The sequence below is a fragment of the Euwallacea fornicatus genome, chromosome 29, assembly GCF_040115645.1.
Source record: "Euwallacea fornicatus isolate EFF26 chromosome 29, ASM4011564v1, whole genome shotgun sequence".
Taxonomy (NCBI): Eukaryota; Metazoa; Arthropoda; class Insecta; order Coleoptera; family Curculionidae; genus Euwallacea; species Euwallacea fornicatus.
This window is the reverse complement of record NC_089569.1, coordinates 1,068,141-1,090,740: the sequence shown is the minus strand read 5'-3', so window position 1 is coordinate 1,090,740 and position 22,600 is coordinate 1,068,141. Positions and strand designations below refer to the sequence as shown.

General features: G+C 37.9%; 1 protein-coding gene across 13 annotated transcripts in view; it reads left to right on the top strand.

Annotated features, from left to right (window-relative positions):
* The window catches only part of sei (seizure), an 83,224-nt gene that overhangs the window by 29,086 nt on the left and 31,538 nt on the right, over nucleotides 1-22,600 (top strand). For 11 of the 13 annotated variants that reach the window (XM_066297861.1, XM_066297860.1, XM_066297863.1 and 8 more), the window contains 4 exons: nucleotides 560-832; nucleotides 892-1,010; nucleotides 1,641-1,789; nucleotides 9,187-9,267. In XM_066297861.1, the coding sequence (XP_066153958.1) occupies nucleotides 560-832; nucleotides 892-1,010; nucleotides 1,641-1,789; nucleotides 9,187-9,267 (622 nt within the window). Of the gene's footprint in view, nucleotides 1-559; nucleotides 833-891; nucleotides 1,011-1,640; nucleotides 1,790-9,186; nucleotides 9,268-14,144; nucleotides 15,123-16,757; nucleotides 16,986-17,049; nucleotides 17,306-22,600 lie in introns of those variants that run through there. The other 2 variants (XM_066297858.1, XM_066297862.1) reach the window with 2 other exon arrangements.

Sequence of the window (22,600 nt, the reverse complement as noted above, 5' to 3'; positions counted from 1 at the left end):
CGTCGGAGTTAAAACATGTCCCAATTTGCCAAAGGAATTCCCGATGGAGTAATTTGTTCATTAGATGCATTTTGGGAAATTGTGTTAACGCTCCACAATATTGAATATTCCCTAAGGGCATGGAATCAATGCTTGTTGCGAATTCGTCGCCGAAGGGGAATATGGGAGGTGCAGTCAAAGGCGGTTAGCTTGATTCATTAGAGATAGATAGAAATTAAGACTCTGCAGAAGGAGCCATATCATAATTTAGGTCATAAAGCACAAGAACCGAACCGGTTCTTGGGGAAAGTTCGGCGGGACTCGGCAACTCACGGTTTATACTCATACTCACGTTCAAATTCAAACTCACGCTCGCAACCACAATCCGAACTCGTAGACTTACAGTTAAACCCTCACAGTCAGAATAATTTATTTTTTGCGAAAAATAGCTGAAATGCTTTCGCCATATCGAATAAAAACGCAAGCACATTTTCCGTTTCTTCCTTACCACTTACTCACGGATGATCTCTAAATAGACGCAAAAACTTGGAAAAACCTGTCCTAAAGTGTTCTTTTTCAGCCCTCTTACCTCGAATTCACCAACGCCAATCCTCTCAGAGCAAACGTGGGTATCCCGCTCAGAAGCTCCCCAAATTCCACATCTGAATCCCCCATTGACGTCACAAGGGGGCACGTTGCATCGGATTCCTGATTATACCGCGCTTACCATCAGTCACAGTGCTCCTGCGAGTCATCAGGCCAGTTTCGAGAGGGGGGAAAGCCAGGAGAGAGGAGGAGTCAACGGAAGAAATAATGGCAATAATGGAAATAATGGATCTAGCAATAATAATAGGTGGGGATTTTCTTGTTAACCCACGTGAAAAAATGTTAATGTGTGTTTGTTCCCAACAGGCATTTACACCATTCAAATCAAAACGCAGTTCCAAGTCACAAAGTGACGCATGCTACTAGCTTGGATGCTATTGCCAGACGCCACTGTTTTAGAACGGGGTATCCTGCACAAACCTTATGTGAGTTTGAGATGCAGAAGCAAGAGGGAAATAGAATATAAGTATTATTAAAGTTTAATTATTTCCGAAGGTACGAAAAAGGCAAGTTTATCGCCCGCGTGCTAGCAAACCTCCTAGCAATACGAGTTCGTGCAATTTTACATGTAGTTTACCAACCTAACCTATGATGATGATTTTTAGTTAAGACACCCCTATACCCATCTCCACTCTTCTTTGAGGTATCGGAGTCTAATAAGAGGTTTTAGATGAAGTTGACCAATTCGAATTTTTGGTATTTACAGCCCTTGAGTTGTTAAAATACAACGCCCTGTATATTTTTTACGCCTATTCAACGCGGATCATGGGGTTTGTTTATTATTAGTTAAAGCACTTAAAAAATCCCTATACCAATTTCGTTCGGATTCGAGGCGCATCGAATACAAAATGTTGCGAAGAAATTGAAAAAGGAGGTTTTCGACTTGGCCCTTTGCTTCAACTTTCATCTAGAAATTTGATTTTAGTAATATTTCACTGGACACTAGTAAATTGTCCTTCAAAGCCTAAAACTTGTAACATTATCGCGGATTCTTGCCACTATTTTTCTTAGCGGAGGTGCAACTATTTCCGATATCAAGATCATTTCCTTTCCAGCAAGCAAACCCATTCTTAGCAAACAATTTCCCAACGTATCATCTGAGAGCGATCTCCAAAGGTACCGGACAGCGCAGCAATCCAACGAAAGAAAAAGTCCAAGTTTGTCCAATGCCAACGATTCCCTGAGGCAAAAAGTTTGTCCTCAAGTAAGTATTTTAGCTTAGTAATTCGGGTTTCATACTGCGGATAAAGAAATTAGCTTATTTTTTCCCAAGGGAAATTAATTACCTTTTGGTGCATTGAATGCGTGGCCTGTGGTCAATGTAACGATTTTAAAAGCAATTTGGTGAACTAACTCGTTTCGGTAAACGATTTGGAAAATCCTGGTGAAACAACAATAAGTTGATTCTCCTTATTTTCGCATTCTTCGCCACGTGCGTGAATTGCCCTTCTACGAGGAGAAAAAAATCCTTAGTAAATTTGACCACCACGAATTTTGATAATATACGGGGTGTTTCAGGAAGAACGAGCCATAGGTTGAGGGTGGATGGACCAGACCAACGGGGCTGTAGTTAAATGCATCCAGAATGAAAGACCCGGATAGACTCTCCCTCCAAATCTAGGGATTTTGGTGAATATCGTCGAAAACTCCAAGTTCTTACCTAAACTTATTATTTCTTCATTTTCTACCACTCAGAACACGAAAGTGACTTCGATTTTAAAATACACGTTAAATTTCCTTGAAGATGGGATAGTTTCTGTTGGTAGATGTGCCTTTTCGAACCTAACGTAGCCATCTAAAGAATAGGAAAAATTGAAATTTCTATTTTTTGATCCTACTCAATCGTCACTAACTCAATTAATTTCCCAACTACCTCTTTGAGGATTTCATCATATTTTTTTATTTAAGACATTTTTAAGCGGTATATTCATTTTTGATTTTTGTATTTGTTGCTTTTAACGGTTTGTCGCGGTATATTCGATCAAAAGATTTTCGAATCTCGAAAATGGGCATACCGTTTAGAAATAGATTAAATAGGACAATTTTGGGGAAATTTACTAAGACGTACCTGGAAAATGCATCGCTCGAGTTACCATCGAGTAATACCACCAAATATGCAGTTTCAGATGTCTCCTACTCTTTAAGCGGCCATATTGGGCCGGAAAAGGCGCATTTACCAACGAAAGCTATCCCGTCTTATAGGACATTTAATGAGGATTTTAGAAATGTAGTCGTCTTTGCGTTTTGAGTAGTAGGAAGTGAAAATAGCAGGTTTAGATTAAAGAAAAGTACGATTTTTGACGAAATTTACTAAAACGGCCTTACATCGAAGAAGAGTCAAACTAGATTCCTCACTCTGGCCGCATTTAACTACATCGTAGACGATTTAACCACCTTAAACCTATGGCCCTATCTTCCTGGAACACTTTGAATACCTCAAGATAGGAATGAGAGAACAAGAAGGTAATTGGTTAGGAGAGGGAGAAGTAGAAATGTTAAGATAAGAAAAGACCGGTAAGGTGCGGGTTAGCTGGGGTTCATCACGGTAATGGCAATGCGGATGGGAGATGGTAATACTTATTGGGTTGAATCAATAATTCTTACTTCATCTTATTTTAGTTGTCTAATGTTGCCTCTGTTCCGAAATAAGTGTCCGATTTATAGATTTTATTTGTTCCGGAATAAGTGTCCAGTTTCAAGAAAGATATTGCTAAGGGACATGTAACGCGTACTTTCACAACTAAAATGTAACGTGAATTAGAAATCTTTTGAAAATCAACACTTATTATCAATTCCATACACTTTTTCAATACAACAAAAACATGGTCGACTTTTACCGCGGTCATTTCGTCCCATGCTTTATACACGGCCGCAATGAGTCCATCAATCCTGGGTGGGGACCCTTTGTGTTGCGACTATTGAATGGTGTTAAAAAACCCAAATTGAGAGTTTGGTGGTGGACAACCAATTCGTACCTTCCGCCCATTTTCAATATGGGCGCGAACAACTTCTTCGTCATCAACTTTGCACTGTAGTCCAGCACTATCTTGCTGGATTGATGCTGAAATTAACTAAATAACTATTGGCACATGCGATTTCATTATTTTGACAATGCACTAAAAAACTGGACACTTGCTTTGGAATGGAGGCGTATTAAAGACAACGGCAAAGCCCTATAAGAGGAATTTATAGCCAAACGAGAGTGAGTTTTGACCATGTTCGTTCATTAGCTAATTCACTATAAGAGGAGTATAAAGAGCAAATAAATCCTCTACTCCATAAAATCTCTTAAGTACAAATCGGGTCCATGGTCGCTGCAGTACTCTGCAACGGCCATGGACCATGGACCATGGCGGTAGCCTTCATAGGATTTAGCAGAACACAGGCGAGAATTTGTTTATCTTAAAGAATTGCCAAGCAAAGACAGGACTTACGATGGTAGCATATAAGAAAATCTAAAATTTCTCGTATTAAAATTTGTAAAAGTTATTTTAGTGCCACATACGACAACTAAGTAGATATTCTTCTCGTTAAATAATTTTATTGCATTAAAACATTAATTAGTTTATAAGAAAATTTTATTGTAATGCTCTTTCGAGCATAAAATTAGGGTCGCTCGAAAAATTCCTTAAAGCCCCTGCAAACAAATTCAAGGAGATAATTCTCGAGCTTAGGGAAGCTTTCCTTGGAAATCTAACCCGATATCAAACAACGATCAGATATTTCGATAAACGCTCGACAAGAAAAATGCGAATTATTATCAAAATTCCTGAAATGCTTTATAAGCATTTTTTCGTTTTGAATCTTCGTCTGGGTATAGCAAATTACACGAATCGTTTCATTATCTTCGACACTTCGTTAAAACACCCTTAAATACCATCGTTGCGGCCCGAAATGTGGCAGCTATAGAAGATGGTCCCAGAGAGGTCGAAACTCTTTTTTGCTTGCTCCACGAGGAGTTGGAACAGCCGCTCGAAACTCTATGGAACAATGGAACAAGCCTATCTAGCGTGCGACGAGTGCTTGCGCAGTATGAAGAGACTGAGCTGATGCGTCGGAGACCCGGATCAGGAGGAGGAAGGCCTATATCAGTTGGAGATGACAGCTTTTGTTCATTTTTATTGCTTTGTGGAACCGAACAACTGTGGCGAATTTCCTTTGAACTCATCTGCAAGAAGTTTAAAATGTAGACGAAAGCGAGTGAGGCCTCAAGAGGCGACTTCATGCCGCTGGATTATTCTCTCGAACTAGAGCTAAAGGGCTTTCGCTTTCTCGTGAACATCGTATTGCGAGGGCAGAAAACACTTGGCTGGGACAGTAAAGGATTGGAATCGCCTATTTCATTCTGATAAATCTCAAGTTTGACTTAGGGACGGACGTGTGAGAGTCTGGCCATGACCGCTCGAGAGATATGCTCAAGTGCATACAGCTGAACGGCTTCCATTTGGTGGAGACCCAATTGTGACATGGGAAGGAATTTCTTTTGACGTCATCCAAAACGGGATTCTAACTGCGTACTAGTACCTAACAGACGTTGTAAAAGGCAAATTCATGGTTATTCTTAGAGAGAACGCAACCATTATGCCTGATAATGCACGGTGGTTGCACGGTTACCACTTTTCTTGACGAGAGTCAAATCACGCGATTTGTCTGGCCTCCTCGAAGACCGGATTTGGATCCGATTGAGCATATTTGGGATGGAACGGAGAGACGCTTGTAAGGCATGTGCCAGTTCCCAGGAGTTCTAGAGCGCTTCGTGAGAAATGGAATAACCTTTTACAGGATGTGAAGACACGTCTTAAACTGTTATCGCTGCTAGAGGGGGAGATACGACATACTGACGTCCGTAAAAACTTTAATGTCCGGGATAAATGCATGTTCCTTAATTTTATTATTTTTAATGCATTTTGTGGCGAGAAGAGAAATTTTTTTTCATTCGAAAAATAACGACAAAATCGCCACACATACGCTTTCCCAAAAAATTAACGCACCATCATGAAGTAACCAAAAGTTATAAATAATTTTTTTTTTATTATTTGTCCAATCTGGACAATTTTTCTAATGGCAGTTTGTCTTCCAGTACGTTAGTGCATTAACTGCATTCACATAGAAACCTCCTTTTTTAATAAATACCGGGAGTAGCGATTATAGCATGTTTTTTTCCCGTAAAATTAGTAATATCCTATAGAGTCTAGCAGTTACATTATTAAGAAACGATTCAAATCACACTTTAGTCTCATCTTTTTGCAACACTTTCTTTCTTAATTTGCTCTGTTATTATTATTATTATTATGTTATTACATGAAAATTACCATTTTTTTGGTATAACTGGGTTTTGTACAAAACTAATGTCCAAAAATAATAAGAAAAAATGAAAAAAAACTGCACAGAAACAAATTAAACGAAAGCGTTGGTAGCGAGTATTTGCGCCTCTGGCACGAATAATCTCTCCCTGACGACGGCCCCTATTTAAAATGAGAGATCTTAGGTCATTTTGGTTCAGTTTTTTCCATATTTGAACTAGCCCCTGCCGTCCGTCCTTAAAAAAAGTGTTTAAGTTACGTTTCTCTTCTAATCTCCTCCCAAGAGTGTCCCAAAGATTCTCAATGGGATTTAAATCTGGACTGTGCACTGGCCACGTCACGTTAGTAAGACCGACTTACCGCATTATTTTGCGCCAGCAAAAATTGTTGCCCTATATATTTTCGTGTTCCACGTTGCATATCGATCAATAAGAGAACTTGCAGAAGAACGTGACGAACACTGGATCTGTCTTTAATAATCCCTGTCACTCTTTTCTTGTTCGATGGCTTGTTACTAACTTTGATGCTTATAATGCTAATTAAAATCGATAAAAACATATTATGCTATAAAATGGTGTTTCTCGTATAATGGGAAAGATGATGAAGTAGGTAAAAAGAGAATATGTTAAAAAAAAGTTAGGGCTAAAGCTTAATTTTAATTCTAACTTGATGATGTAACTGTTGGACTTTATAGAGTGTTATAAATTTTATGAAAAAAATACGATGTAATTGTTGTACCTGGTGTTTTTAAGAAGGAGGTCTCTAAGTGAATACAGTCAATATAGCAAAGTTCTGGAAGGAACCATCTATCATCAAAAAATCGCTCAAATTGGAGAAGCAGATTTGAAAAAAAACTATTTCGTGCTTTGTTCGTTATTTGGTGGTGGGTTAATTTTTTGGGGAAGTCGGGTAGTAATTACAGGTGGAAAAAATATGAATAAACTGCAAGTTATTACACAAAATGCCAATTACGAGCTGACCCTAATTTTATACTTGGAAGTGTATTTCTACGGTAGTTTATTGCCGGCAACTACGCGGTGTTGTAGTATAAAATTAAACATCCGCACTACTATTAATGAGACCGACATTCCCATATTAAGCTCCGCAATATCTAACTTTTCCTGAATATATTGATTCAAAATTGTCCTCCAGCTTTAGCTATTCACCGTTCAGGGGCGTTGATCGCATAACCAGAATTATATTTACGTGCAGGTCTATATAATAAGGATTCTACATCATAATGCTAGGAAACGCACAGAATAGTATAACATTTGGATATAGATCTTTTTAGATTTGCTTTAAAAAATACAAAATCGTACTCCATATATACTGCGTGACAAAGAAAGGTAAACAACCACTAAAGATAATTTTATTTTGATCATTTTTTTTTTGTACGTGTTCATTACCACATACTTATTCAATGATTACATTTTCAGCAAGATCAGAGGAAGAACTTCATTTTTTTTTTCAATAGTGCGTTGAGCATCCACGGTTCCTTATACACTCATTGACACGCCTGCGCTCGGATCTAATAAGATTTTCAAAGTCTTCTTGAGGTATCTCATTCCAGGCAATCTGAACTCCATGAGTAAGGGCTGCTAAAGTCCGTGGAGGGTGCTGTAAATTAAACAGTCTGCGGCCAGTCGTGTCCCAGACATGTTCAATAGGAGACAGATCCGGCGATCGAGGTGGCCAGGGTAAACGGTTGATTTGATGTAGATCCGTGAACGTTACTGTTTGCCCAGCAACATGAGGTCTAGCATTGTCTTGCTGGAAAATAGCGTTCGGGATCGAAAATATGGAATCGCATGTGGTTCCAACACTTCTCGCATATAGCGTTGGGCAGTCATGTTGCCTCTAATGAAAACTAGGGGTGACCTGCGATAGCACCCCATACCATAACGTCTAGAGTACGGTGGACATGACGCTCTCTGTCAAATTGTGAATCTCGCCTTTCACCCCGTCGCCTTCTCGCCCTTGCCCGACCGTCGTTCATCCCCAGCCAGAAGCGGGATTCATCACTAAAGATCACCTGAGTCCATTCTTGGTCCCACCGAACCGTCTCTCTACACCATTGTAAGCGGTTAGATCGATGTTTGCGAGTGAAAGGCAGCACCCAACGCGGACGATAGGACAAAAGGCCAAAACTTCATCTTCGGCGATACCACGTACCAACCCTAGTCCCATGTTCTTCAAACCACTGATTCGCAATAGCTCGACTGCTGCTAAAACGGTCTCTAAGAGCCAAAAGTCGCAATCGACGATCTTCGCGCTCTGTGGCTCCTCTGAGTCGTCCAGTGCCTCTGGCTCTGTGCCTCCTCTGAGTCGTCCAGTGCCTCGGGCTCTGTGCCCACGGCCTTCCTGAGTCCACGCCTGGCAACACCGCACTATGGTTCCTGAGGATCTGTTAGTTCTTCTAGACACTTCTCTGACCGACAGACCTGCTTCGCGCAGCCCGACAATCCGCCCCCTCTCAGAGTCACTAAGCTGACGGATCTGTTCAATTCTACGCACTCTAGGCATAATGAGTAAAAACTATGACCGATTGCAACACACTTCACAAAAGTTGTGACACAAATGTGAACAAAAATGTTTAAACAAAATTTTATTTTTTTAAGGAACTAAAAAAAAATTAACAGATAAACTTGAAATTTTGATCATTTTTTTCTTTTTTTTTGATAAGTCAACATGCAAAAAATTATCAAAATAAAATGGTTTTTAATGGGTTTTTCCCTTTCTCTGTCACGTTTTTTGGTTTCGGCGCTTAAGGACGTTAACTAAATTCCAAATATATAAACATAATAAAAACCAAAGGATACCTTTGATCGGCGTTTGTATGTGCAAAATTTTATCCATTGTTAATGAGCTTTTCAGGGTATCAAATACGTTGAATTTCCTATGCTACACTGCAAATTGTGTATGCGCAAATATTAATAAAAAAAAGAAAAAAAAAACAATTAAAGGACAATTTTTAACTGGGAACAGGTCGAACTCTTAAAGTATTTAGCATGCTAACAGTAGATAGTTAATGGTGAACTTAAACCAGATAAAAGCTACTGATTCTTCTACGAAGTGTGTAAGTATAAGTCGACTAAGAAGAGGAAATAATAACATAATTTTATTTGACGTACATTTTAACATCTCCTAAGAAATACCCCATTAAATATACAAAAACACTTATATTATTTTTATTTTATATTTTAGCTTGTTCTCACATTAAAAGAGATTTCTCTCTCGTCGATTTGTCACTAAATTATAATGTACAATTTGTCACAAGCAATCAAATTATTGTTTTCAGTTTTCCATACAAGATAACGGATCTGCCAAGTATTTCCAGAGTGGAATACACACACCAAAAATGGGAGAGAAAGTTGCACAGGTAAGTACCTAATTAGGTATCTGCTTACTTATCTTTAAGAATTACCTATAAAAACGAGGAATATCAGAATAAGGTAAGTTGTAGGAGCAATTCAAACGTTTCACTTCCTTGGTGCAGACTAGTCATATAACGGTCGTATAATAATTGATGCGGTTCTATAATGGTTTTTAACGAAGAAACTCCCGATACATAGAAATCTTTAACCGTTTTGACGTCGATGAGGCGAAGATAACGAAATTACTCTTGATGGAGGTATTAACAATAGCTTGGGTGTAGAGTTATCATATACCGGCAAATAAGGGAACTTTCAACGTACGAAGTAACTTTGCAAAAAGGGGACCTACCATCCCCAAGTAAACAATACCAGGGAGCGTAAAGTGTACTTCGCACATGCGCACAATTAGAAAAGTATTTCATGTGAAGGATTTAGGGTAACTCGACTGTAAGATTTTGACGGTATGAGATGAATGTCTAAATCAAGTACAACTTGGCAATAGTTTCCACGAATTGAAATGGACCATAAGTTTATCCACTTTTAGCTGTTTGTTAGCGCACGACCGAAACAAAAACGTCCGCCGTGTTGTCCCGGGGAATACGAGTGGTGTCCTTGCGCCAGGATAATAAATTAAATTTGAGGCTTTTACATGCAAAACTGTCATTTTAACACGCGCCCGAGGATGTGGAGACAATTGTGAGTTTAACGGACTGAATATGAAAGTATAGGAATCCAGGCCATGTGAAGTCTTAAATTTGACCACTGCTGAGAGTTAAACATTTCCGCTTGACCGTACTGAGGCTCCAATGCGTCTGGTCCAGTCTTATTGATTTTAATATGACTCTGATGGTCTGAACTTCATTCATTTTTTGTGACGACTCTAAGGAAAAATGGAACATTTTCGACCTTTGAAAAAAAGCGGTGATGCGCATGAATTCCTCGCGGGTCTGTATTTTTCTTTAAATAAAAAAAAAAAAAAAGCTTAAAAATTTCATTGCTACCGCCCACGACAGAACGTTTAAGAATTGTTTTAATACATTGTTTAACACTACCAGCCACCAATCTTATCCATTTTCCGTGGTATCGCTATCAATCTCTTTTGACCTTGGATGGAGATAAGTTCGTAATATATACAATGATGGAGGATATGTGTTATATTGACTGCAATAGATATTGAGGCACTATAGGGCCCGGCACTTAGAACAAATCGAATCTTATCCTCGCTATGTCCATGGGCGCTGAAGCTGCATTGTAGTTCGGAAGACATTTGGACAAATTTGGAAGCGAAACCAGACGATACGAGTACACAATTTTCGTATATGTTTTGGTAAGCAATAGGCGAAAAGTTTTCAATAGTCGTATTGGACGTGATTTTCATCACCCCACCTTGACCCCATTTCTTCGCGAATCCAAAGCAATTCCAACGCCCTTATTATAGATTTTCAAGCGTTGCCAGCCCCTTTTCTATTCAAGTCCTTTGTACTTTTTTAATTTGAAAATTATGGGAATTTAATATAGGGAAAAGTCCAACCATTGAGTTCAAGAACGTTACTTTTAGATTATTTATAGGTCCGGCTTGTGACAATATTAGATCCCTAGAAGAGAGATTTTGAAAAAATTCTCCGAATTATTTACCGTAATTTATTCAATTATTTGTTTCATTTCGTCGTTACTTTTGTTCAATTTCGTTTTCTGCCCATCTGCAATAATCAGCTGCAATTAGTGAAATTCCCGCAATGCAGATTTGCTCACAAATTTTCATTTTGCAATTTTGTTACGTTGTAACCGTTTCTGCATAAACGCTGAACGTTCCATGTAATATGTTCCCTGAGTTTCTACTTTTTGTAGTAAGCCTGTATTATTTGATAGTACACATGCGAAAAATCTCAACTCGTAAATTGTTACGTATTCTACGCCGTGCCCCTTTGATCGAGAAACCCTGTATATCTAAATCATCTAATCACGACCAGACCACCGTCACTGTGTAGCGCCTGCAAGTCTCCTACTGACGTCAGTGGCGCAACTAGAACGATCTTTTACAGTAGCGCAGCTTTAACCATTCAAACGACAATAACCTTTCAGGGCCCCTTAAAGTGAAACATCTCTATTTCCTGTAAATTGATTCGCCGTTGTCTCTTTTTGGCATGGAGTCCTGCTCTATTCCAGTCGTCTTCAAGCCTCCAAACCCGTTCTATGTAGACATGACACACACACACATTAATAGAGCACACGTAAATCGGTAAAATCTTTTAATGCTGCTTAGTATGAGTTTGAGCCTCACCGATAATTATAATTAGATTTTTTTTTTATTTTATTTTAATGTGAGCACAAGTGAAGCGGTCAGAGTAGGTACAAGTTTAAATTTATCATAACTGGTAATTTTATGATACACATTTCATCTGCAAAACTGACCGATTTATCGATGAAATTTCTGAGAGCTTTTCGCTGTGTACTATTATCACATTTTATTAGACAGATAGATTAGAAGATATGTCCATTCACACTTCAGCTCTTGTCGATATCATCTAGATACCCTCTAAATCCAAATGAAGATGTTCCCTACATGGGTGTTAGTTCCTTGCTTAATATTTTTCAGTATGTTATCTAAGAATTAAGACGAGTGAAACGAAAAGCTTTTAATTTTTGTTGGCAAGAGCAATGAACATTTAGACAGTATGCTTGCTCCATTAGCGATTAATTAAAAGGCTTTGTTCTTCATGATATAAAAAATCTACAAGCGGCACTCGCGCATTGTTCATGCTTTTGTTGATCAACCTTTAGAAAATTTGTCGTAATTAGTTTTCGATTTAGTCTCACTCGAGTTTTCCTTCCATTTCTTCGTTTGGAGATACATAGGTGTTTACAGAGGTGTTTTTTGTAGTATTTTGAGTAGTTTGTGGAGATAGGCCCTCCCGGGGAAACGAAGAATTCACTAAATTGTCCAACGTTTCCTTAGCTATTTTAGCCCGGGCTGGCGTGCCTGCAATGACACATATCATGCCCCCACATCATTGTACCCCCTATTAATTTCAAAGAAAACCGACTGATCAGGCATTGGCTTCGCACAATCATAAACAAATCGAATTTTAACGACTTTACCGACAATTTTTTTATTGCTATGGAAAAATGGCTCGAAGCCGGCGTTACCGATGGGGCCGTAAGAGGTCTGAGGTCTTCATAAATTTACCGGAAATATAAAGTTACTGTTTAAAAGAAATTGGAAATTCGGGAACTGAATTGCTCCCCGTCTACGTTTCCATGGAAATTATGACTTTGGTGATATTTTAATTTTTCACGCATCTCAGAAAATCCCCGAACTCGCATTGTCTCTATTATTATTATTTCCCGTTACTCATGACCTAAAGTAATATTCTTGGCGTATTAGTGCAGAAATCGAATCTCCAAACCATTTTCTTCGAGCCTTTTAATGAGAATGCACTCAAGCACTTGGGACTGAAGACTTCCAAAGAAATTCATGTAATTAACTTACGAAGATTAATTATCAACAACAATTATAAGCAAAAGGCATTGAAAGTCTATATTTAAAGCACCCACCCCGCACATCATTATTTTAACCCTTCGCAAGTTAATATAGTTTTTTGCCCTTCATTCAATTTTGCCTAGTATAAAGGAGACACGATTTACCCTAGAATTGATCTCAGTTTATAAAGTTCTGGTTAGAAGTAGCTACCTACTTATGCCCGAGCTTATTAGCCATAAAGTAATTAGATTATAATAAAAGTATGGATAACGGCGGAGGACCCAGCAGTGATTAATGATAATGGAATAATAGAGAGCCTGCGCCTTTGCCCTTGAAATGTGTTGAAGCTCTAATTAACTGTACATGTTTATACATAGTATGCAATAGTATGAATTATTTAATCGTATAGGAGAACATGCGAACATGTTGCAGACACGAAGTTCATATTTAGTTTTGCATTTGGTTTACAAAAATGGCGTTTAGGAACAACGCCCTAATTACCTACCTTATATTTATCAGCTTCATTATGCAAAAGAATACTTTTACTTATACAGGGTGTTTCCTAACTACGTGTAAAAAATTTAAAGGCGTAATCCTCGACTGATTTTGAGGCAAAAATGTCTAATAAACATATGTCCGCAAATGCCTTGTTTCCAAGATACAGGGCGTTGAAATGTGACAAGAAAAAGAGATTTTATTTCCAAAATGACTCAATTTGGATGTTTGAATTTTAGAAAAGACAATTCCGGGGTTTTCTTCAATACGTCTTAAGATCTCTTCCTCCACTTCTGGTGTTCGACGTGTTATCGGCTTTCCTCCTCCTGGAGTTTTCATAAGAGATCCTGTATCACAAAGACGTTGAAAGAGGTTTTTGAAGGTTTGGTGGTTGGGAGCTTGGTGGTTTGGAAACCTTTCCATGTAAATGCGCCTCGCCGCCAAACACTCACCATCAGCAAGGCCGTAAACGAAAACCGCATTGGCCATTTCTTGGTTAGTGTAATTGGGCATTTGAAAAATTTTCAAAACTGAGGTATAATCCGATTTTTGGGACACAGAACTAAATTCTTTCACTTTAGAGAGTAAAACACCAAAATAACACTGACTATCTTGTTTATAGGAGTGGAAGTAGCAAAAAAAAACTAACAATAAACAAGTTTGTAAATACCACCAAACCTTTTTCAACGTCTTTCAGTCAACACCCTGTATCTTGGAAACAAGGCATTTGCGGACATATGTTTATTAGACATTTTTGACTCAAAATCAGTCGAGGATTACGCCTTTAAATTTTTTAAACGTAGTTAGGAAACACCCTGTATATCTTTTAATTAAGCTATAATGGTTTAGGCGTCAGCGTTAAGGGCAAATTGGACTAACCCAGCCTAAAATGAACTTGAGCTTAACCCCTTCCGTACAAATGTGAAACAAATCGAATTGGTTTTTAAAAGCTTTAATTGGAATTTCGATTCAAGAAAAAGCACCGAAGGGACGCAATTATGCTATTACATTGATAACCACCGGCTACCATCCTGAAGCTCATACAGTGACCATTCAAAATATCACTTCATTACTTATATTTGCAGATTTTAACACTTCTGATCGGAAAGGACAGTCAGTCAGCGAATAATATCAATTTTTTTCCAACATCTAGAAAGTATGGCACGCAACCCCTCTGTCCAAGACCGATTTACTCAATTATGAAATTATGGTGCCCATTCATCTTATAACACCCCTCGTTTTCGTGTCTTTTGTTTGCTAAGAAAATCGCCATTAACCCTCAACAATTGCGGCATTTTTCTTCGGCTATGCCTATAAAACATGTTCTGACCTTGGTGGCATTGCGTGACTCCTGAACGATGTTACATTATGCATTTAAATTTATTAAATCAATTCAGGGACCTACAACTCTTGTCGAAGCCAGTATGACTGTGATTTCCTTGAATTTCATAGGGGAGAACTCGCTCCTGTGATGTTTACTTGTCCAAAGTATCTGTGATATATTTAGTGAATTAAAAATTAAAATGTGCGTATCATACCATTACAGATTGTGCGCTCTCTAGCTGCTTCTTGTATGTTGCAAAAGTCTTTCGTCACGTTAAATTTTATCGAGTGCTTAATAGTGGACGAAATTGTACGTTTCGAAGATGTTAAATCGGAAGCTCATGCGATCTTCTGAAACATGGTGATACAGGCGAACAATTCGAAAAAAAAAGTGGAAAAAAACTCTACCGGTGATATGGAAACGAAAGAAAACCTTAATATTATAAGGAAACTCATTGACGATTTTGAAACTCAGTCGAAAGTTGACAGGAAGAGTAAGAAGACTTACAAGAACCGAGTTATTAGTAGCAGTGACAGTACGCTTAGTCATACAGATTGCAGGTAAGTTGTTTCTAAATTAACTTGGAAGGTAAGAAGTGAATACTTTTTTCTTTTCCTAACAGAAAATGAGCAAATTCCCACAAGACGATTATGTAGATAGCTGCTAACATTTCACTTTCGTAGCTCCTCTAGTTGATTAACCGAGAATTCTTAACGATCATTTTAATTTTCTCTGTTTCATCTTCATTAATTTATTTTCTAAATTGACAAAAGTTTTAGTGAAAACGCTAAACTACCATCTTTTGGATTTGTTGAAATCGCCTTAAAGTAGTCAAGTTTCACACACTAGATTCCTTTCTTTGCCTCTTCAACCAACAGTAAGATTTATCTCATTTTTTCCATTTTCTTTGGCCCATGCATTAAAATCCGATGGTGCGCCTGACAATTTTGGTACTCTCTGCATTCTTCAGTTTTCACGATGTCTTGTGCAAATACTGGATGTTTCAAAAAGCGTGGCCATACCAAATTTACCTCTTGTGGAATTATGAGCCTATATATTATTACAGATTTGGATGAGTTTTTCACAAATGAGTTCAGCAGGGCAGTTCAAACGTCATACAGTCACTCAAAAAAGTATCCGTACAGCCGAAAAAAAATTCTGTAAACCTTAACTTTTGACAAATTTCGTTCAAATTTTGTATAATGAAAAGTCAAACCGAAACTCAATTGGCGCAATTGAACAACTTTTGAAAATTTAACTTTTAGAGTGCTTTCCAGCGTTTAAAACAAACTCCGTTTTGAAAACTTCTTGTGCGGTGGAAATTTTTCAGTGTGGTTTTAACATTCTTGTAGAGGGGATTTTTCTTCATATATCCTGAAAATTTGATTAAAATCGAACCGCAAATAAGGGAGTTGCAGCTTTTTAAAGTCGTCAAAAATGTCAAAGTTTCGTCATTTTGCGCGAAAATCGTCACTCTTTGGCGTTTTTGAAAGGCTGCAACTCCCTCATTTGTTGTTCGATATTGATCAAATTTTCAGGATATATGAAGAAAAATCCCCTCTACAAGAATGTTAAAACCACATTGAAAAATTTCCACCGCACAAGAAGTTTTCAAAACGCTGGAAAGTACTCTAAAAGTTAAATTTTCAAAAGTTGCTGAATTACGCAAATTGAGTTTCGGTTTGAATTTTCGTTATACAAAATTTGAACAAAATCAGTCAAAAGTTACGGTTTACAGAATTTTTTTCCGGCCATACGGATACTTTTTTGAGTGACTGTAGGTTCCTTCAGAAAATTTGCAAATTTCATTTTCTGTCCCGTTTTGGAGATACGGAATCCGACTTGGATTTTTTGACAAAATAAGAGGAATGTCCATTATTCCTGATCTTGTTTCAAGTAATACACATTTGTGGTAAATTTATAGCAATGTTTTCAAATTGTTTATACATTTTATTGGAATTTTCTCAAGATTGATGGCCACGAAATGAAAAAAAATACAATGATAATCCCCTCTGAATGTAACTTAATCGGGGTTTTTGATTATGAGCAGGACTGCGAACTTTGCACAACTAATTTTTTTTTATAGGAGAAAAGAGCGCGAGCAAAATCCAAATTTTCTTTTTCTGTGGTTCACGCAGCGGAAAACCTGTAGAAATCTCTCTAATCGCTTGGTGTTTTATTTCTCGACATTTTAGACATACCAAACGATGTCAAGTCTCCCCGAAGCCCTCTTATAGCTTAAGAGGGAGTTTATTATACAGACTTAATAACCCTACACCGCACTATTACGATCCCTGGAACGACCATGACAACATAGTCTCATCAGAGAAATGCGGTGGCAATAATGTATACATCAATTTTATGGAGAATTGTGATAATGAGAATAACGAAGGCAATAATTTTGCTCAAGAAGGAAAGGCCGGGTAAATGCACTATTAGACCAAATTCAAAAGACCGAGGAACTTTATTTCGTCTTATTTGTTATAGGTACTTTACCGATAAATTCCTTGATAACTACACGAGCCATTCGGGAGGGCTGAACAAACATAATTCTGCGAAGATCACAGGAAACGGTGAGAATTTGAGCAAATTTCATACCGAAGGGGGCAGGAAGTCCCAACGGAAAAGCATTTGGAGCTCCAAACGGACTAGTCAGGACCCCGCAGTGGGGATTCTCGACGAAATCAGCAAATTTGTCGAAGACAAGAAGCATCAAGAACGAATTAATAAGAATGTCACAGAGGTTTGTGTAGTATTTTGATGTCCATGAAATTTCCAGGAATAACATTGTTCTTGGATTTGCAATTTTCATTCGTCAACAGTTGTTTTGTATTGTTATTTTTAACCTAGCTTATCTCGGGACGTCTCTTCCGTTGAGGAATCATGGCAAAACTGTGGAAATATCACAGTTTTCAAATACCAACTCTACAATAAGTTCTGTAATTGATGCGACAGAAAATTCATTTTTCATGCAAGATATGGGACATTCATAGTTTCGTGAGCAATTGCAAAAACGTATATCGGAAATAGAATGAAAATTTCCAGTAATGTAAGGAATTATAGCTTGATTTCCGAATGAAAGTTATGGTTGGTAAGCTTCTTGAGTTGCTCGACAGCCCAAGAAAACAAGCAATAACACACCTAATTCCCTGCTATTTTTAAACTATTTCCCCTGACAATAAATAATTCTAAGCCATAACAATTTGTCTCTCTTTAATGAATTTAACCTGTTAATTGTTTATATGTTATTTTACTATTAATCTTAACGAGGTGAAATATCGAGTCACCAAACTATTTATTACATTTTATCGACTATAAAGGTTGTTCAATTTCAAAGCTTTGCATTGGCTACATACTGGCATCTGCATAACACATTATGCATAATATGAATTTATATGAGGCTTATAACATGTATATTTCTCTTTATTATTCATCTGACCTTCACCCCGTTTAACTATTTAATTAAGTTCTCCGATATTTTAAATGCTGCAGTTATGAACTGTTTCTTCGGGAACGTTCCCATTAGGTATTCTCCTCAAATAAAAGTTTTTGAATCGAGAGGGAACTTCTGACTGAAGAAATTGTCCCTTTCGGTCCATACCCGTCTTGTCGCAGGCACCTAGTTTGCCGAAAAATGTTTTCCATAGTTTTGCAACAATGGAAATAGTTGTGGAATTTGGCTTCGAACGTTTCGTTGCGATGGTCGAAAATCGTGGATCGGATGGAAATATTCATTTCCTGTAATTTATAAATCCAGAAAAAATTACGAATAAGCGAGATTCGCAATTCCGAAAGGAAAGTAACTAAAGCCTTCGTGCCAGAAAGGCACCTGTAACGTTGTGCGTAATGTTATTGCAGAATTTCTAGAAGGACTGGGAAAATTATCATGATTATAGCACTAAACCAATTACACCTGCATTTGAGCCCAATCTTGATTCCATTCCAGTTATTCTTAAATTGCTCAGATTTAATTAATCAGCAACGCTTCACCGACCTAAAGTATTGTCAGCAACGCTACCTTAAGTAAAAAAAAACACCAGTAACTACGACATATTAAACGGAACGCCCTGTATATTATTTCTCTTTTAGATTCGCCGCTTCCTTTTCTGCTTAACATTGTCAGTCTCTAGCGGTTTTAGAAATATTAAATAACGTTGTTATCATTTTTATTCAAGATGAAACAGGAAGAAAACCTGGAATTTGGTCTCGTGGAGGCTGTTTCGGAAAGGTTGGCAGTTTCCCCCTTGGCTGGCCGAAAACGAATGCTTCCACAGTTAAACCACGAACTTGCCTAAAGTGTGTTGATTTCCATTAAAACGATATCTGACCATTCCATACCTAGACCGTCACATTTCGCTAATGAATGCTTTGCTGTGCATTGTCTCTGGATATTGAATTGTTGCAGCATTTTTTTGGGTCTGGAATGCCGTGGTGGATGAAAAGAATTAAATTGTTGGAAGAAGAGAATGTTTGTGTCCACATTGAAGTGCACTGATCCAAGCTAAAAGTGATGATGGAGCTGAAAATTCCGTATTGAACACAAAAGTACTGTGGGTCACAAGGTCATTGGCGTAAATAACGAATTCAGATTTATAGCGAAATTGCGAACAAAATGTGTTATCCACAATTGTTATGCAATAATCCGTTTTTTCCCTATTAATTTATTTGAAAATGCAGCTTCACGCACAAGTAGGGGTGGAAGTGCGCATTATTTGCAGTTAAAAATAACTGAAAATAATACCCACCCTTTGCTAAGGGCTCGGAAGAATATTCAACAACAATATTGGGTTGTTCGATAATTAATGTCGTATTTTTTATTTTTTTCAAAGTGGATATACTTTATTAATAATAAATATCAATCAACGATGTAGTGGCCATCTTGGCGGATGAGCTTTCGCCATCTTCCGGCAAGTTGGAAAATTCCACGTTCGAAAAAGCTTCGATTTTTAGAAGTAACAAATTGATTTAACCCGTTTTTAACGGCTGGATCAGAATCGAAATTTTTACCATTCAAATGATTCTGAAGTGAACGAAATAAATAATAATCTGATGGAGCCAAGTCAGGGCTATATGGTGGACGAGGTATCAGTTCCCAATTTAGTTCCGATAATTTTTGACGCGTTATTAAAGACGTTTGGGGCCTAGCGTCATCATGATGGAACAGTGTCCCTTTGCGATTGGCGAGTTCTGGACGTTTTCTTTTGATTTCTTCGTTCAATTTCGATAGCTGACGACAGTAAACATTCAAATCAATAGTTTGGTCTCTCGGAAGCAGTTCAAAATACAGAATACCCTTGCAGTCCCACCACACAGATAGCAAAATCTTCGTTTGATGAATATTGGCTTTGGACGTCGATTGCGCAGGTCTATCTTGTTTTGGTCCATGATCGCTTTCGGACTACGTCATCGTAGACAATCCATTTTTCATCACCCGTTATGGCTCTTTTTAGAAGTGGGTCGTTTTGGTTACGATGTAGCAAAGAATCGTATACGTTAATGCGTTGGGTGAGGAGAATTTCCTTCTATATTTGATTTCCTTCAATTCGTGAGGAACCCGAACATCCAATTTGCCAACGTACCCGAGCTTTTTTAAATGCAGAGAAACGGTTGAATTCGGTATGTTCAACTTTTCTGTTATCTCTCGAGTTGTCACACGCCGATTAGCTTCGATTAAGGCCTTTATTTTATCGTTATCAATGGCGATTGGGCGTCCAGCGTGTGGTGCATCTTGGACATTGAAATTTCCGGAACGAAAGCGAGAAAACCAACGCTGGCACTGGCGTTCGGTAAGGCAGTTCTCATCATGAACTTCACACAATTTCTTCTGATCTTGTACTGCGTTTTTGCCCTTTCGAAAGTGAAATAATAACACGTGTCGATAATGCTCACTTTTATTCTCCATCTTCAACTTAAATTTTAAACAACTTCTTGTTTTGACTAGTCACGTTCAATTTTCGATCGGAAAAAGTCTAAAACATAACCTTTAAAGTGGCATATAATAATATAAGAGACGAGATCGCTATTACTCGATATGCATTAATTAAACCACCTATGAGAGTAAAGCGACATTAATTATCGAACAACCCAATAATAACAGTGTAACCGCGAAGCTAGCAATAAATGCGACCAATGAAATCTCTAGGAAACCGATTTTTTTTCTTTCTAGAGCCTGAAAGTACTCTGTTAGTTCCAAACATGTGTCTAAATTCGATTTCATTCTAGCGGCATAACAACTAGCACGAACCTGACCACACAAGCGCTAATCAACGCCTTGAATTAGGCCAAAATTTATTTCAATTCAGACTTTTAAAGTTACACAATATTCAACCAGAATCTAACAAAGGCCCTTAATTCTATGCATAAAGATATAAATAATAGAATCCTTCTAAGAAACAAAGAAACACTAGAGTCATGGTGGAGTGCATTTTCGATGAGCGTAAAATGTAGGACCCGTTAAATGATGAGAATCCCATTAAATTAAAGAAAGACCCCACAGAATCATTAAGAGAAAATTTATTGTACAATTAATAAACATAAAAATAATTTTAAGGATGTACACTCCATAGATGTTCGCTCATATTCAAGTTGGGCGACTGAGGGGGGGAATGGGGTACAATATACAGGGTAGCCCAGAATAAGAGGGTCAACGCTCAACCACATGTTCCTTGGGCAAAAATATGTCGATATATGGTGATATACACGAAATTGTCTCCTTCTGGAAATACAAGCTCTTAAAGTCTCACTTTTTTTAAAATTTTTGCTGATAAATCGAAAACGGCTAGATGGATTGCTACGAAATTTGGTGTATAATCTTTCTGCTTCTCGGGACACATTCGACGGGGCTTATTGTGGTAAAACCACCAGGGGCAGTAGTCAATTGCTACAAGGTCGAATGTTAAATGCACGAGAACTTTTTTTATTCGTTCAAGCAGACGGTTGTTTTTTTTTTTAATGAAATTCCCAGTCAGTTACGCAACTTTTTTTAAAATCTCATATTGAATTTTGATTCGGAGCCTCCATTAAACGAAAAATAATTAATGGACAGAACGATGCCCCTCTTCAATGGCCACCTAGATTTCCAGATCTAACTCCCTGCGACTTTTCCATTTGGGGTGCGCTAAAATTTCGTGTATATGCTGTTCCTACTCAAATTGAAGACCATCTAAGAACTAGAATTTCGCAAGCAGCTGATTATACACCAAATTTCGTAGCAATCCATCTAGCCGTTTTCGATTTATTTGCAAAAATGTTTGAAAAAAGTGAGACTTGTGTCTCCAGAAGAAGACAATTTCGTGTATAAGTATATAACCATGAATCGATATATTTTTGACCAAGGGATGTGTGATTAAGCGTTGACCCCCTTATTCTGGGACACCCTGCGTAGAATTCATTCGGAAAAAATCTTAGATGTAGGCTTCGAATCGTTATCTTGTTAGAAAATCTAACCTTTGCCGAGTTGTACTTCTGGAACTTGTGGTGTCTTGCAATATTTTCGAATAATTCCTATGGTTAATTGTGAATTCGATAAACTTCAATTTTCCTATCCCCAGCCGCAGACGTTGAACCCCAAACCGTACCGCTGACTCCTCCATGTGTAATTGTGGATATTCAATTTTGAGATTTGAACTTTTCGTTCCGCATTTGTCCCTTTCAATCACATTCGAAACCATTCGACTTGCTCTGATCGGTAAGGAGAACCATTTTCCACACAAGTTGAAACTTCTGTTTATATGTTCCTGAGTGAACTCAAGTATTTTCTCTTTGTTTCCCGTAGATATCAATGGTGTCTCTCTTGGCATTCTTCCAGGATAGCCATGTGATCCTAACGTTCTCACTGTTTCGCGGTAGTATTTTCAATTTTTCCTTTAAGTTTGTGAACATTTGTTCTGAAATGACTTTTATTAAAGGTATCCGAACATCTCTTTCATTTAGTTTTCTCTGGCGCCCCGGTTTCGCTTTGTTAGGTATATTCCCTCGATTTTCATGGTTTCTAATTATTATTTGGACCCCACTGCGGGGCAAACTAACGGTGGCGGCT